The sequence below is a fragment of the Numida meleagris genome, chromosome 2 (assembly GCF_002078875.1).
Source record: "Numida meleagris isolate 19003 breed g44 Domestic line chromosome 2, NumMel1.0, whole genome shotgun sequence".
NCBI lineage: Eukaryota > Metazoa > Chordata > Aves > Galliformes > Numididae > Numida > Numida meleagris.
The window spans coordinates 31,327,600-31,345,965 of NC_034410.1; the positions used below are offsets into that span (position 1 = coordinate 31,327,600).

The 18,366-nt window shown below is 42.9% G+C and overlaps 1 protein-coding gene across 1 annotated transcript; it reads left to right on the forward strand.

Moving 5' to 3' along the window:
• Positions 8,617 to 17,002, forward strand: NPY (neuropeptide Y). Its single transcript, XM_021389042.1, has 4 exons — positions 8,617 to 8,804; positions 8,946 to 9,133; positions 13,728 to 13,808; positions 16,776 to 17,002. Exons 2-4 carry the CDS (start codon positions 8,946 to 8,948, stop codon positions 16,798 to 16,800), a joined length of 294 nt encoding a protein of 97 aa, XP_021244717.1. The 5' UTR covers positions 8,617 to 8,804; the 3' UTR covers positions 16,801 to 17,002.

Sequence of the window (18,366 nt, forward strand, 5' to 3'; positions counted from 1 at the left end):
GTTGCAGACAAATACTGTAGGGATGGGTACCTTAAAAAAAAAAAAAAAATCAGATCTTTGAGTATCCTGGTTGTCTTTCTTTCAAAGAATGGACACCCTGCATAGCAAATCCGTGCTTTGTCAGCTGCAGTTTGCAGAGCAAAGGCCAAAAGCTGTATTAGCATGCACTTCCATGAAACTATTGCTTGAAGCTCCCGAGAATCTGAGCAGGACTACTCCCAGCCTGGTGTCTTCCTGCAGGCTGTCCCTCAGCCATCGGCAGAGCCCTTGTACATGTGGCATGGCTGGCTGCATGCCACCTTTGGCTCCCAGCTTGCAACTGATCCCTCCCACCTGCCCAAGCTGATACTTCCCAGATTTTGGCTCCCATTCAAGTGCTATAGCGCCAGCAAATCCTTTTGTTTTTTGCCTGCTTTGAGTGGAGGTTGGAGTAATGCAAAGAGAGAGCCAAAAGTGTTAAAGTCTGTTCCTTTTCTCAAGGGAGAGTGTACAAGAAAAGCATTTCTGCAAGACCTTAACTTCAATTATCAATTACAAAGTGGATAACTCCGTATTTACCCATGCAGTCTCTCAGCAGACAGCAATTAAAAGGTGAAATTACCAGCAGCACGGAGGCAGGTTGAGGGCCACCATATCAACTCTTGCATAATTGTTTCTATTTGCATAAAGAATATCACTGCTAATTTTTGTAAAATAGCGTATGATGTTGGTAAATAATCACATACTGTCAAATTACAAGTGAAAGAAAAAAGCATATGTGTGCTTACATCGGGCAGAATCCATTTTCAGTCATGTTTACTGAAGATGTGTTTTGATGGACCTTCTGGGGCTGTAGTGCCTGACAGAAATACGTGTGGGTGGATTAGGAGTAAATGATAAGAACTAAAATATGAAATAGATAATTAATATTATGAGAACTTTTTAGAAAAAGTATGTTTCAAAGATAGAATTTCTTATTCATATTCTTGTGCTTTTCATTATACAAAATAAGCCTGCATTTCCATTGCAGTTGCCACGCTCTTACACTCCACACTGCTCCAGACACCGAGAAAAAAAAAAACATACAAACACAGAATAAAAGATAAAAAATCTCTTTATCCTGATGTCAGATTTACTGAATTAATGGTTGAACATAGAGTTTATCTGCTGGAGCTCATCCATTAGACATGAACTAAAATCTGTTAGTACAATAGAGACAAACTGTCCAAGGCCAGAGCACCCCTAAGACAGTTTGGACATCTTTTCAGGAGGGTCTCAAGACATTTCCATTTGTCCATGCTCTGCGAGACCATCCCAGGCTTCATGATGCCATCCCAACTATGACCCTTTTCTAAACCTATGCCTGTCTTTTCAAATGTGGATGTCATGATGTAAATGAAGAATGATCTCTAATGCAGACAGGTGTGGTGGTTCTCGGTGGAATCTACGCCCTTGTGGTGGCTGAGTGTCATGGTTTTATGATTTTCGGTTATTGGTATTCCACATCATAACATCATGTAGTGAATGTACCTGGTTCTCAGAAGAGAAGGACTACTACGTTCCCCAAGGTACTTTGCTCCTCTGTTACCATTTCCGGCCAGAGAGAAAAGATAAAAACTTGCAGATCACGAGACCTCGGCCCTTTTTTTTCCACCTGTCTCTCGTCCTGGCAGCACCTTGCTCCTCAGCCATCTTATCGTCGGTAGTAGAGTAAGGCCTACCTTGATTTTGGGACATTCTCTCTCTCTGTATTGGATTTATCAGCTTAAATTGTAATTATATTGTATTATAGTGTGTTGTTTTGCATTCCGATATCTTATTTAGTAAATTAGTTTGTTTCTCCTCAGATTGTTGCCACTGTTCTTTGCTCTCAGGGCCATCTATCTCCTTACCCTTTTTCCCTTTTCCCTTTTCCCGGGTCGTGGGTCCGTGGGTCCCCCGTCCCCTTCGTCACAGAACCAGGCCGAACGCCCGAAAACCGTTGACACTGAGGACTCCCTGCCACCAATGTGTGTTTTGTTCTTGGTTTCTTTGGCTGCGCTCAGCTGGGTAGTCTACGATCTCTGTGTTTTAAGAGGACAGGGGGAGAGGAGCATCTCCCAGTGGGATCTCAGTTGTGGAGATGCTTACTTCAGGTGAAATACTCTGCGTCCACTTGCCTTTTTCTTGATTTGACCACAGAGTGAGTCTGGGCCGCTTAAATCTGGAGCCTGCTTTTTAGATAGTCAAAGATAGTAAATCCCCTCCTCTATTACCCTTGAGTTCATCAATGTATCACCCCATCTCCATGTTTAGATCCACTTTTAAAAGTGCTGCAGCTTTAGCACTGGAGGTTTCCTGCACTACATGCCTTGATGAGTAATACAGCATCCAACACACAAAATTCTGAAACCGTCCGGGATAAAGTTTACTCTCAGCAGTGTCACTGTTCCAGGACAGGAAGCAAAAGTGATTGTGACTGTGCTTGAACTGTTAATCTGCTGGGAGATTTTTTTTTTTTGTCGGTATAATATTCACATTTTAAGCATAAAGATGTTTTTCAGCTCCAGTGCCTTGGATGTAAATGAATTCATTGCTGTGCACATATCAGTAAGTGGTAATACTCTATAAATGAACACACATAGGAGGGTTTTTCAGAAGCCTTTGCAGATACCTTTTGTGTATCTTCCTCTCTGATTTATTCCCTGCAGGTAAGTTGTGTGACTGTTCTCTGTATGAGCGTGATTGGATTTCTTCAGTCCTTGGCACAATCCCATCAACCTCTGCTATCTCTTGTGTTTCAGGCAAGTTTTTGCCATTTGCCTTTTCAGGCAGAGTCACCTCAGCACAATCTCACAGTGCAGTCTGTCTGGGCTTCTCTCACTTTTTCTCCAATTTCCCTCCTTAACAGGATTGAAGTCAAGACATACGCTGAGGCAGAGAATGGCTATTTCTAGTAATTCTGGTTGTCTTTAAGTCATGACTGCTTTGCCAACTTCCTCATCTTACACGCATGAAAAATCACTTTCTTTCAGTGAGGATAAATTTCTGTTTCTGATATAAACACTGTTTTGATTCATATGCTTTACACCACTATCTTCTCGTAAGCTGTTCCTTCCTGACTTTGGTCTCAGCAGTAGACGTGTTGCCAGAGGTTGCACTGTGATCTCCATCCCACTAATCTCTTTTTGTAGTTCTTTTGTCCTGGGGGAGTGGGAAAGGGAAAAAGGTACAGCAAAACAAATGTCATTACAGTTGCAAGTACTGTTTATAGTTTTGCTGCTTATTTGATTATCGTTGCTTTCCTGTCAAAACCAAGTTTTGTACCATATGTCCCAGGGACAATTGCTGATGGCCCTCTGACCTTGTTGTGGCATTTCAGAAGTCTCTCTGGCTGTGTTTTCAGAAAAAAAAAAACATCCAACAGCTTTTATTTTAAGATTCCACTGAAACCAGGTTTTACTTTTCTGATTTCTAGTCATATGCTGCTATGACTGTAAGTCAATTTTTTGCAGGGCCTTCAATGTGAACAACATAAACTTATAACAATTTGTTCCATCCTAGTTCTTCAGTTTACAGTCAGGTGGTTGTATGGGAGCTGTTCATGCATTGCTGGAAGTGGTCCATGCCAAGGTGGGCTGCTTAGTTGGGAAGTTAGAGTCTTAGAATCATAAAATTGTAGAATGGCTTGGGTTGAAAGGGACCTTAAAGATCATCTAGTTCCAACACCCTGCCATGGGCAGGGCTGCCACCCACCAACTCAGGCTGCCCAGGGCCTTGAACCTGGCCTTGAATGCCTCCAGAGACGGGGCACCCACAGCTTCTCTGGGCAGCCCATGCCAGGACCACACCACTCTCTCAGTGAAGAATTTCCCCCTGACTTCTAATCTAAATCTCCCCTCTTTTAACTAAAAGCCATTTCCCTTTGTTTTATCACTCTCTACCCATGTAAAAAGTTGATTTCCCTCCTGCTAATAACCTCTCTTCAAGTACTGGAAGGTTGCAATAAGGTCTTCCCAGAGTCTCTCTTCTCCAGGCTGAAGAAGCCCAGCTCCCTCAACCTTTCTTCATAGAAGAGGTGTCCAGCCCTCTGATCATCTTGGTGGCTCTCTTCTGGATCCAATCCAGCAGCTCCACATCTTTCCTGCGCTGGTGGCCCCAGGCCTGGACACAGTAGTGCAGATGGGGTCTCACGAGGGCAGAGCAGAGGGGAACGATCACCTGCCTGACCCTGCTGGCCACCCCTCTTTAACGTCCCTGAAGCACAGTTTTCTACACTTTGGGAAAGGATACTGAGCAAACAGTGTAGCATGCTTTTCTGAATGAATGCTTTAGAAACCTGTTCTATGTGCCACTGAAGACAAGACAGATGGGTTTTTGGTTTAATCACTGGATTTTCCTTTCTCTTATGTTTTCATCTCGTTTGTTTTTAGCCAGAGCCATACTTTTTGTGGAATATAATGAACCTGCTTAACATTTACTGGATTCACTAATACACTTCTTGAAAACAGTGCTATTACCAAGTAGCCAGGAGGGGTCATTGCTCTGGCATTACAGGATGTTCTGTTCAACTCTTACTGCTGCGTACAGGGCAGCTGAATAAAAGCACTAAAAGGTGCCCGTAAAAGTCTGGAAATGTGTATTGGTGTGATCCATCAAAGTACAATGAGAAGCTATTCTGAAAGTGTTTCTAAGCAGACTGAAATCGGCAATACTGTACAATGTGCAAGAGAAATTTTCCAAGATCAACAGGCCAATTTTCTGCCCAAATAGGTTCAGATAAATTCATGTGACTACTGAATAATTATACAGTGCTTATCTGACTGAACTTCCAGTCCCAAAGATGCAGCATTTCTGGACTGTTTGCTCAGCTTCGGAAACCTTTAGTGAGACATTTTAATTGCGAGAGGGCAGGCAACATCAGCTGATAAAATCTGCCATTTCCAGGTCCCTGGTAGCTCATCCATCTTCCTGGGGCTCCAGTTTTTAACACTTTCCTTGTACTAGCAGATGTCTTGTTCTTGTGCTTAAAACAAGGGCTATTAGTGGGCTGCTATGGAATGGTAGTTCAAGATTACTGGTCCCAAAATCATAGAATCATTAAGGTTGGAAAATACCACTAAGATCAACTAGTGCAAATGTAATTGTTTATATTTGTAATAATAATAATAATAAAGCTTTAATTCAGTGAATACCACAAAAAGCATACTATAATTAACATTCTGTCCAAATTTAATAATACTACATTTAGTTTTAATTATGGCAAATAACACACTTTAATGCAATCATATATATTGCTATTAATACATGACTTGATTTTGTTACACCTTAATGCTGCCTGCGGAAAGATATGTTGGACATCTTCGTGCTCATGGTGTAGTCTGATGTTTGTACGCTAAACAGCTTGAATCTTTACATACCATAACAGTAAAACATAGATAAAATCTGATTGTTATCTTCCTTTTCACTTTTTCCCTGCAGTGATGTACCCTCCTTTGCTCTCTGTTCAAACACAAAAGTTTCCATCCTCAAGAAATCTCCAAGGTGTCTGCTTAATCCTGAAAGATGGAATAGGGCTTATGCATACCTCTGAAGCTGAGCAGTGCCTTAGCAGTGCTGCAGAAATCTGCGGAGGGCAGAGTGTCTTTCCAGGCTGTAGCCTGTGTGGGAATGCTGAGAGCCCCTTAAAGCAGCAGCAGGAGTTAACACTGGAGCAATTTCCTCCTAAATCATTTGGATTAGAATGGTAGATTCATCACTTTGGATTTCCTAAATGGAATGCTGGAACTGTACAAGAAATAATATCCTGAAGTTATGCAGCAAGTGGTATGGTTTGGCACCCCACACAGAGTTAGGCATGACTGGTAGATGCTTGTGAGATGGTTTAAAGGTGAGAAAGTCACGTCCAGTGCTGAGGGAGCAGGAGGTGGCTGTGGCAGAGCCAGGCTGGAGCAGAATGCTGTGGTTATGGCACGCCTTCCTTCTGCTCTGGGCTGCAGTGCTGTCCCTGCTGGTCCCCTGTACCCCTCAAAGCTAATAAACAAGATGGGTGCAAGATTTGGATTTGGTAGCTTGCTGGATTTGGTGTGGCAGAGGGAACGTGACAAAAGCAAAGCACAGTTGCTCACATTTGCTGTGTCACAGGGGTCAGACTGCTTCTGACCAAGTGCTGGATCCTGCACTTTGGTCACAGCAACCCCACACAATGCTACAGGTTTGGGGCAGAGTGGCTGGAAAGCTGTTATAGAGCAAAAGGATCTGGGAGTGTTAGTGGACAGCTGACTGAACATGCCTAGCAGTGTGTCCAGGTGTCCAAAAAGGCCAGAAGCATCCTGTTTTTTATCAGAAAAAGTGTAGCCAGCAGAAGCAGGAAGGTGATAGCTCCCCTGTACTCAGCACTGGTGAGGCTGCACCTTGAACACTGTGTTCAGTTTTGGGCCCCTCACAGAAAGACATAGAGGCCATGGAGCGCATCCAGAGAAGCACAACAAAGCTGTGAAGTGTCTGGAGCACAACAGTTACGGGGAGAGGCTGAGGGAACTGAGATTGTTTAGTGTGGAGAAGAGGAGGCTCAGGGAAGACCACCTCTCTCTAGAACTGCCTGAAAGGAGGTTGTGGCAAGGTTGGTGTTGGCCTCTTATTCCAGGTATTTAAGTGAAAGGATAAGAGGTAATGGCCTCAAATTGTGCCAGAGGAGGTTCAGCTTGTATATTAGGAAAAAATTATTCTCTGACAGACTGGTGATACACTGGAACAGGCTGCCCAGGGAGGTGATGGAATCACCATCCATGGAGGTGTTTTAGAACTGTAACAGATGTGGCACAGAAGGACATGGTCAGTGGGCATGGTGGGGATGGGCTGGTGGTTGGACTGGATGATCTTACTGGTCTTTTCCAGCCTTAATTATTCTGTGATTTTAAGTTGAGTCAACATGAACACCTTCAGTGTTCTTCAGTGGTGCTGCAGCAGTGTTGCTGCTGGGGGAACAGGGTGCATGGTGTAACAGGTGTGCAGCAGGGCCACGTGATGGGACACAGTGTCACTCTGTCCCCAGCTGTCCTGCAGTTAGAAGCTGGAGTCGCTGGCTATGCCATGGAAAGTTCTTGACATGCATTAAAATTCTTCAGGCAGCATTTGATAAAAGAGAGCTGCAATCTTGCCAATGCACTACTGAGTCATGAGGAGTTCAAAATATTTTGACGTTAAGAACTTCGGAATTTTCTTTGCTTCCATGGCTTGAGACGGACACAGACCAGTGAGTTTCCTCACACGCTGCAGGAGCCATTTACTTGCTAAGGGTTTGGGGGGCAATGTAGAGTGATGGAAATGATTTCTGGCTTTATTCCTGCCTGATTATTGTCTTTCAAAATATGTTCTATGATTGTTAAAGCAGTAACTGCATATATTAATAACGATAGCAATGAATAACTACCTATGAGGTAGTATATGTATAATACAATTTTAGAAGATGTCTTAAAGCTTTCTGTCAGTATGTCATATTCTTACTTGTGCGGTTGTTATTTTACCTTGAAATTACAGCAAAAATAAGATCTATTTAGAGTCATGATTTGTCATTCCAACTGGAATTAGTCATTGGTCATCAAGACGCTAATCAAATTACCTGTTTCTAAAGAATTAATTTAATTTTACTAATACGTATGAGTAGTTGCTAACTCCACCAAACTCTTCAACAAATTCAGGAACTTTGTGTTGGATTCACCCTACCCAACGTCAGCACTCTGCTGGTGGGTGTCTCACCCTGCTGCTGTCAGCACAGAAGGACATGTTGCTGAGGGATGTCCACCCTGCTTAGAATGATAGAATACCTCCTGTTGGAAGTCCTGTTATGGACTCATAAGGATCACTGAATCCAACTCCTGGCTCCACACAGCACCACCCAAAATTCGAGCCATATTTCTGAGAGTATCGTCCAAACATTTCTTGAACTCTGTCTTGTCTCAGAGCTCCACTGTGTGAGGGGTTAGCTCACTGAAAGGCACCCATTTCTCTTGAAGGACTCAAGGTCTGGGCAAGTTTAAGGAGACCCCAAGATCAGGCACACTGGACAGATTGGTCCCTGCAGCCGCATCCTGTGAGAAGCTGTTGTGTACCATTCAGCAGTGGGCAACCACCATGGGTCAGAACAGGATCCCATGGCACTGTTGGGCTGTTTGCTGTGGTGTGTTGTTCAGGCACAAAAATATAACACAATAAGATTCAGAACAGTTGCTCAGAAGGCAGCCATGGGTACACAGTGAGCGCAGAATGACAATTCCACTGCTGCCACTCAGCACCCAGCTCCCTGGGCAGGTAACCCTCGAGGTGTATTTATTTAGTGGGGACAATGTCTGAGCCTGTGGCACTGATTTGACATTTCAGGATGCCCCAAACCTTCTTAAAACCTTCTTCCACGCTTCGCTGGCGCTGGGTCGGGCAGCACTCCTGCTTAAGCAAATCCAGGCTGGGACCTCCCCGGTGCCACACGAGCGAGGTACGCTTCCTCCCACCCCGGCTCCCCCTCCCCTGCCGCTCTCAGACAGACACATCGGAGACCCCCGGGACCGAAGGGTACCCCCGAGCGTTATTTGCCTCCGCGGCCGTGCTCCTGCTGCGGGGGACGGCGGCGGCGCCCGGCCCCGCCCGGTGCCCCTCCCGGGGCAGGGCGCAGGCGGAGGTTTGGCAGGGGGGGCCGGGGCTGGCGAGGCGTGATCGCCCAAGGCCCCTCCTGCCTGCCGGGGAAGCCTTAAAACACCCCGGCGAGGCGCGGAGCCCCGCACTCGGGAGCCCCGACCCACGGGCAAGAAGCGCCTCGTCTCGCCCAGAGCCGTTCCGCTACAGCCGCCGCCGTGAGTACCGCGACGGGGTGGGCACGGGAAACGGGCTCGGGCGCGGGGCCGGGGGTCGCGGGGCTGCGCACCGGGGGGCGGCCGCGGTGGTCTGCCGTCGGGGCGGGCGCTGACGGCCGCTCTCCCCCGCTCGCCGTCCAGATGCAGGGCACCATGAGGCTGTGGGTGTCGGTGCTGACTTTCGCCCTGTCGCTGCTGGTCTGCCTGGGGACGCTGGCAGAGGCGTACCCCTCCAAACCGGACAGCCCCGGCGAGGACGCTCCCGCAGAGGACATGGCCAGATACTACTCGGCGCTGAGGCACTACATCAACCTCATCACCAGGCAGAGGTAGGCGGTGGGCCCGGTAGCGTCCCCCTCCCCGGGCTGCCCTTCTCCTGGGGCGAGGTGGGAGGGAGGGAAGTGGGAAGCCCCTCGCATCTGGGGGTCTCACCTCAATTCCTTCGGGAAAACCACAAACGGGGAAGGATCTGTTGCCTGTACTCCTTGGATTTGGCGGTGGATTTCCACCTGCCTCCATGCTGCTTCTGCTCCTTCAGCCGTTTCTGGCCCGGGCACACACGGGCTGGTGGGCAGGAGTGTGACCACAGGGCAGCAGGCATGGAGAGAGTCCCCTCAAAATCGACAGAAAATGTAACTAACCCCGGGGAGGATGAGGCAGGGCAGTAGGAGCTGTTTCACACTTCTGTTGCTGCCACTGACTAGTGAAGGTTTCGCTGGGAAAAAGTGCCCTTTGGTGAGGAGCTGTAGGAGTTCAAACGCTTTGTCAGCTACTTAATAGAGCAGTAAGTGCCAAAAACCTCAGTAGTCTGACAAAAACTCTCTCAAGACCATGAACAAGAACCTGAGCCCAAGTTGAAGGAGAAGAGTGTGAACCAAAGCTGCCTTGCCCTGAGCTGGCATTCTGAGGATCGCTGTGCTGCTTCAAGGGGTTGCTGAAGGCTCAGGCTGAGAAAAGTTAATGTGCTATAAAATTATTTTCTTTGGGAGTGTCTGTCTAGTTTAGACTGATTAATAGAAGCATTCCCTGAGGACCCAAAACTGAGTGACCCAGAAGACCATTGGCGTATTTGTCTATTTGTTTAACATCAAAACCAGATGAGAGATCTGTAATTAGGCTTTCATTTGTCCCTGTAGAAGTCTGAAGAGTTAAATCAGAAGGGAGGCTGTGGTGTAGCTGAGAGCTTTCCCAGCAAACCCATGACATTTTCTGCCTGTGCACTAATACCATAACAGAGATGAGGAGGCTGATAACACTATGGTTCTTCAGTCCTGGACTTTTAAAGCAATATTCACAGCTGTTTGTGTGTGCAATGTGTTTCTGTGTGTTGCTCTGTGCTCTTGTAACTTTTTGTCAGATGACTGCTAAAATAATCTGTTCCTGCTGCAGCCCCTTTCCTTGTGTGCACTGGGATCCCTGGGCTGGTTTCGTATCTCTGCCTTTTTTCTTCTTTTTCTGATTTAAAAGGTGCAAAGCTGAACAACCCCCTCCTTCTATATTTATCCTCCACCACAGAATCATAGAATCGCAGCATGGCTTAGGTCGGAAGGGACCTAAAAGATCTAGGTCCAACCCCCCTGCCGTGGGCATGGTTGCCAACCACTAGATCATGTGCTTGCTTTAACTTTGTGTGGCTTTCTTTGCTTATGACTTCGATGCAAGTACACATCTCAGAGACCGAGACTGCTTTCACGTGTATTTAGGCTCTGAATTGAACTGAAATAGTTATTGCTGGCGATGGACGAAACAATTCAGAATTTCAGTTTTCTTAGCCAGGTCCCATCAATACTTCATTCCTGTGTCTTCCTTTTGTGTCTAAGGGGGACATGATTGACCTGGGATTAAAAGAAAACCGACAGATAAAATCACTACAACAACTTGATGATGCACATTTTAAAGCTGTCTAGAAAGCTTAACTTGAAAACAAATACTCCAACCACCAGAAGTGTGCTCGTTCTGTTCTGTGGTGAATTAACAGCAGAGAAGTAAGGTGACAGAGCTCCTGTTTCAGCAGTGATGGTCACTTGCAAAATGAATTGCTGTCTTTATAAGCATTCTGATCAAAATGTGTGCGTTACTTGGTCTGTTTCAGCAGAGGCGCTCAGAGCTGTCTCTCGCTACAGTGCTTGGCTCTGCTGTTGGTGCTTGTTTAACCAGCCCTAGTGGTGGGGAGGTGGCAGGGCCCAGGGCTTGCCCCATGTGAGCAGGCCGCTGGGGCTGGGTCTGGCCTGCAGGCCGCTCGCTGTGGGATGGAGCAGTGAGGGCTGAGATCAGTGCTTTTTTGTCTCTTCAGTTCATCTGTCTAGTCTTGTTTGATATATATGTGATTATGAATAACCTGGCTCATCCTTCTGCTTCTGGCATTTGAGTGTCATTCTCTGTGAGCAGCCATGATCCATGGGGTCTCTGCTCCTGTGAAGCTCCTTCCAGACTCTCCTTCTCTGCTTGACTTTAGCCCTTGTCTGTGTGGCTGCTTTGTTCCCTCTCTCCTTTAGGGTTCTTCTCCTTCACATCCATCTTGCTTGGCTTTAGTCATATGTACACATTGGCTTTGTATCCCTTTGAGGTGATCTGAGGGAAATAGGTACCTGCTGTACTCCAGGTCTGCTTCAGACTTACCATTTCAGATGAAATCCATTGTTTACAAGGTTCCAGATCTTCTCTGATGGCGAAGAGAACCTAAGGTGACCAGCATGGCTGCAGACTCCTACCCTACAGATGTCCATGTATCTTCGCATTAATCCCACTTCTGTCCTCAGAAATGTCCCATGTCCTTCCCTCGTGCCCCTCTGCTGCACTATCCCAGAGCTTTCTTCAGAGCCCAGCTTTCTTTGAATCATTTCTCCTGCTGCTTGGTGCTTCCTGCATGCCCCGTCACCAGCAGGCCCTCTTCCTTTCATGCTTCCCAAACACCAGAAAAAGGCCTGGATTTCTGAGTTTGTGTCATCTCAGAACTGTGCAGCAAAGACACAGAGCAAGCATGAAGCAGCTGGAAGAAGAGAAAACTTCTGCACTGAGGCTTTGCTTTCACAGCTGCTCATGACCTCTTTTTATTATGGCTGTAGAATGGTTGTTTCCGAGCAGCAAAATTATGGTGTAGACTGGAAGCTTTGGCACCTGACATAGGAAGAACAGCTTCTCCTTGGCCACACCAGTTGGTGCATCCAAGGATTACCTGATGTGCAGCTTTGCTGTTTCAGAACAAGGTGGGGCTGTCCTGCATAGGTAGCAGCACTGGTCTTGCCATGCTGAAGGGACTCATATAATGCATGTGTCTCCAACATAGCCGTATTCATCATTTGAGCAAATCTCTGCATTACTGAAGGTTGCTACCTATTTCTTGCTCAGAGAATATTTTCCAAGAGGTTAGTGAGACTTTTTGCCCAAACGTGAGCTGCTGGAGCAAGCTGTTGGATTTGTTAAATAAATTTCTTAAAAAAAACAGCAAATTAGATTACTCCTCAGTTGCAGCCATGGTCACATCCTTATTAATTGAAGTAGGGAACAGGAAAGAAGTCCCTTTATGGTGATAGAGTGCATGGCTTTTTATTCAGCATCATGCTTGATTGCATTATTGTAATAGCATTTAACCTTCTTTCAGTCAGTTTAGATTGAGAAATTTATTTTAAAAATATGAATTTGATACTTTGTCCTTCTGGACCACATATGATGTTCTGAAATTATTAAGGTAAGGCAGTAATACAAAGAGAAATAAAATGATAAAGTGAGAAATGTTTTCAGTTTTCAGGAAAATAAGACATCAATCAATGAAAGTGCCAACTTTTGAGAGAAGTTTTTTTTTCTTCCCCCCAGAAAATTAGATCAAGCCATTGGAGAACTATCTTGATATCATAGGATAAAATCTAAGTCCTTGATGACAACTTTGACTTCTCTGGAGCTAGAATTTCACTCAAGTGATGTTAACAAAGCTATTATCTGTTAATGTACTTTGTGATTCAGACTAATTACAGACACAAGTTACAAACCATGATCTTAATTCTTTTCAACCTAGGGAGCGTTTGGTTGCAGTTATCACTGGTAATCTAATGAGTTCTTATAGTGAGTAAGTGTCTCTCAAGCTGGCTGTTTGGTGTTGCTTCTGTTTTCTGAGAAAAAGAGAGCAAATTCTTTCCTATAATGAGGAATTGCTGTATTTTAACTGTTGAACAATGTATGGTAAAATATCCATGATAAAAAAACAACAACAACAAAAAAACCCAGCAACAAACAAATAGACAGCCATTGTGTAAGTATAAGACAAAAGTAGCAGATGATATCCCATTCAACCAAAGAAGAACTCTGATTCAGGGAGTTTTCTCTCCGATAGCCACACACTTCAAGAGTGGTTATTGCCTTGGGGTAGCTTAGTTTTTATGACCTAATGTGGTATGTAGTGGGCACCTCCAAATGTACTAGCAGGCTTTTAAAAATCTTGGCCAGTTCTTTGGACACAATGGCATGTATGAATTTTGTGTACTGTTCATGTAGTAGATAAATTTGACTCCACATTTATATAATTTCTAATGAAGGATACAGAAGTATGTAGAACAATGAGAAAATTAATGAGATGATGGAACTGGGTTTGTAGACAAGAATGACATGCTCAGAGGTCTTGTCGTGCACAGATTCCTCATTTCTTCACTCTTCTATCAGTATGGTTCAAGGTCCTAGAATATCCAGCAACATCCATTGAATTGAGAAACGCAGAATTGCTCAATAGTATCAGGTAACAATTGTCAAAAATATATATTGAAAGAAATACTGAACAAACATTTTCTAACATGAGTAGATCAATTAAATACTTGCTGTAAAATTGTCTTTATATCAGCTGTATTTAGTTTTTTCTGCCTAATAGTTCTCTGCTTAATCTTCATTATTAAATACCAAGATAAATAAAAATATACTTTTTTTCTTTTTTCCTAGGTATGGAAAGAGATCAAGCCCAGAGACACTGATCTCAGACCTCTTGTTGAGGGAAAGCACAGAAAACATTCCTAGATCCCGGTATGTTTGAAGAAGTTTTATAGTGGCTTTCATTTCTTAGATTTAACAGTTTTATTTGTTACCAATAAACATATTTCACAGGGAGAAAACACATGCCACCAACAGCTGGATAAACGTGTCCTTACAAACATTTTCAACTTTTTTGTTAAGAACTAGAATCATCCTGTCAATGCAAGAAATGCTTTCCCAGCTACATTATAGTCCAAGCTCCTTGTTTCCTGATTCTGGGAGCAGGCAGTACCTGCTGGCTGAAGGAGGGCAAGCATTCTGTAAGTCTTGCCCTTTATTGGGCTTTATTACACAGAATTGTGCACTGATGCCCGATGATGATTCACTTACATATTGGATCCCCAAAGATGGCATATTTTTATTTATTTCCTACTCCACAAGTTGATATTTTTTTCCTTTAAAGATGTGTGATGAGTGGTAAATACGCAGATACATTAACTTAGACACAAATGCAAAGCTATGACTTTTCTTTAGAATACAGTATTTCACACTTACCTAATGTTTCACAGAGTGGGGAAAAGAAGGCCTTTATATTTCCATTTGCACTTGGTTTGAAAGAACAGTGGTGTTTTGAGCAGCACTGGAATTTCAAATGTAATATATATAATTAGGTAATGACACTGAAGTTATAATGTAAGATACTGTAGTGGTGACCACAATTTACGCAGCTGTGAAAATTTTCCTTTCTTTTGTCTATGCTGAAAAAGTAAATACAGGGGGTTTTATTTTTATTTTTATTTTTATTTTTATTTTTATTTTTATTTTTATTTTTATTTTTATTTTTATTTTTATTTTTATTTTTATTTTCTTATGAAAGAAAACATTCATTCTAGTCACAAAAAACCATGAATAAGCTCAGTTTAGGCCTTTACTGAAAGTCTGAAACTTGCTGATAATACTGTTGCAGAAGTAAATGTTTTATGCAGTAGTCATTTCAGGAGTCCACAAGCTCTGCACTTCCATCCGTTGTGCAAAAGCCCAGTTAAACTAGTTAAATAGTTAACTGTAATAGTTTGGGGATGATGATGTCACCAAGAGGTGACCAAAACTTTGCCGTCAATGGGGTGTCCGTCAGACTTGTGGTTCCACATGCGGGGAGAATGTTGACTTATGGATTGATGACTAACCACAGCTGTTGGGAAATGGTTTTATCTGCAGATGCTTATGTAAAAAACTGTGTGGAGTACATTGAAATGTTTGAGACTATTTTGTGTTTTGTAATGAGAAGACAGAACCCTCACATAATGGGAAATTTCCGCTGCCATGAATTTGAGGCAACACAGAGGGTAGTACAAAGTCTAATATTCTCTGTAATTTTCCCCCCTTTACAACAAAATTTTATGGTTGTTATTGTTTCAATAATGCTATTTATAACACGCCAGGGAGCTAAGACTCATGAGCGAAATAACAAACAAGTCTGCATTTAAGATCAAGAATTGATGAGAAACAGATTTTTATCTCATACCCCCCTGTAACAGCACTTTAAACTGAGAAAAAAAACATGTTTGTCATTCGTTGATGACAATTATGTGAGTACTGGGAACAATGATGTTTAGTTTCCTATGGATATGTTTTCTAGGATAAAACACAGTATGGATTCTGAACCCCACTCCATCTTTTACCCCCATGTGAAGATATAATTACATCTTCTTTCTATCCAGCCCTGTGTTTGATGGCACATCAGGAGCTTACTCTCTCCAAGACATCTGTACCTTTCTCTGACTTAGTGGAAATTGTCCAGGGGGTTCGAGAGCTCATGGAGAAGCTAGGGAGGCCCCACGGGGATGGACACACATCAAACGTGCCCAAGTACAGTGTATCTGTATAAGCATTCCTCCTGGAGGAAGCTAAGCTAAATGAATTAAAGGCAGACTGGTATTATTCTGAACTAAAAATTAATGATATTCTAAAACATCATATGTTTTAGATGACACATTTTATGTGTTCTTTGAAACTGAACACTGAGGTATTAAGAAACAGCTTAGCTGTTTCCAGCATGGCTGGCTGAATTCAGCTCTTCACTTTTGCTGACTAAAATATGCTTCGTAGCATAGGTGTATGTCAGAGCATCCAAAAAACGCTTAAGAGAGTTTCTTACAGAAACCGGGTGAAAGTTACAAAGTGAAGGAATTTTAAAAAGGAGGTGCTTTGACCTGAGTACAAGTAAGTTCTTGTAAAAAAAAAAGTGAGATGTTGTTTTTCTTATCTAGTGGATCCTGTGGAGTCATGCCTCAATAACAGTATGCATTCCGCTTCTTTGAAAGTCAAGTAGCTCGTGTGAAGGAGCTGTTGAGACTCCCTTTGTAGTCAATGGGAGAGATGGATATTTCCCATATGAGCCACAAATGGGCAGGAGTAACTGCCCTCTCAGGGTGTTGGTGTCTCTCCAGTGACTGTAGAGGCAGACTAGGTAGTTAGTTAAGACTAGCCACCCAGCTTTTAGATGGCAAAAATTATGGCAAATCCATTTCCATGTATCTCTCTCCATGTTCTGCTTCTTCTTGAATATCTTTCTGTGTAGCCAGAATACCTCTTTGCAAGCAGAGAACCACTAGATCAAATCCTGCTCTCAGAACTGCTTTCAACATGTATTTCAAATGTTTGATGCTAAGCAGTGGAATACAATAATATGTTAAATGGTTACTTCAGTTTTGTTCGAAGATGCTGAAAGCATGATGTGGCTTTGTTTGGCTCAATTCTATTTGGAAACTGCTTACTCCTGATTAAAAGCTAAAAAGCTCTCTTAAAATACATTTATATTTCAATATATCATAGTTTACTACACTTGATCATCCAAGGTTCATTCGTTTTGATGGGAGTCTTGTGCTGCAAATGTGGATATGTATTCCTTACCTGTGCTGTTATCTAAAATGAAAATTTTAAGTAGTTGTAACTCTTGACTTCCCAGAAGGGACTTTAAAATGTGTTTAATAGGTTTCTATTTGTAATATGTTACAGGCTTGAAGACCCTTCGATGTGGTGATGGGATTTTCAGCACACCGTCAAAATTTTTCCTAGTTTTCAATTCATTCTCCACTCCTCTGAAGCAAATCATAGCGTCATTCCCAGTGCATGCAGCCATTGTACTGAACTCTGTAGAGTTTTTCCTTCATCATATTTGTATATACTTTTATTTAAATAAATTATTTGTGCATTCCAAAATATAACATACTAAATGAGAACAAGCAGTGTTGTCATTTTTATAGCAAAGAATTGTTTTAAACTATTACAACTGAATTATAACCTCCTTACAGTCTACCTACAGTCTAAAGTTGTATGGACAGCAATAGCGTCACAGTTATTACAGTAATGAGTGTGCAAAGACACCATTTGTGGTAGCCTCAAACTGCTCTTAACTGCTTCATTAACCCCAAATTTTTAAAAATAATTTATCGTGTGCTAAATAATTTAGGAAAATAATATCCTGAGCGATTTCTCAGAGTCACCATACTGAAAACCTAGTACTGGCACTGACAAATATATTAAAATGAATAGCATTTTCAAAATACAAAGGAATGAAATGCTGGCTTAATTCTTCTAACTTCTCAAAACTGGTTTGAAGCTTGGTGTAAGTTTGAATTAGGAATTTTAAATGAAACAGATATGATGTCTTTGTTTTGGCAGTATGCAAAGTAGAAGAAAACAAGATTTAAAGTAAATCATAAATCAGGACAATTCTACAGCCATATTGCCTAAGTTGATGAACATGCTGCTTAATCACAGGAATGCTCTGGTAAATCACATGCCTTTGGGTATCTGCACTCTGAGCACTACTCTCATTTGGAGTCATTCACATTTTGTTTCCACAACAAGAAAGTTCCTGGAGCAGGGACAAGGGGGAACTGTCTTTAGGTTTTCATTTCGATGAATTTCATCACTAATTGAGCGATGAGTTACTTAGACACAAGGAATTCTTAAGGAAACCCTCACTGTTTTATTCAAGTAACATGATACGACGGCAACACATGATTTTAATTCACACAAACTCATCTTGCAGCATGGTCATATGCAACATGACACAAATGGCGGTTCTTCATTCCTGCTTGAGGAACAAATTCTTATCTTTAGACACCTGGACTAGACATTGTATAATAAAGCACATTAAAAGTTCCAAATTGGAAAAGAATCAGCATGAAGGTTTAGTACATTTACATCTCATTCCTGCTGTACAAATGTTTTCATGTGGCTGCTGCCCCCAGGAAAGATGCATCAGTGCAAATCAGTTCCAGATCCCTAGAAATGCTGCACTCATGAAGCATTACTAGGTTCCCTGGTCTTGCCAGCTATTTTGATCATGCTTTCTTCAGTAGAGCATACAATACTTTTCATTTTTATTAAACATCTAGGTGGCACTTAAATAGATAAATTCTGCTTTCAGCCACAGTGCTCTCATTTACGGGCTTGCTGATGGAATTCACAGTTAAATTGTAAGGGTTAAGAACAGTCCCAGGCACTAAGGGACATAGTTTAGTGATGGCACTACTTAGATCAGGTTTATGGTTGGAGTTAATCCTGAAAGTCTTTTCCAACCTAGATGATTCTATGATTC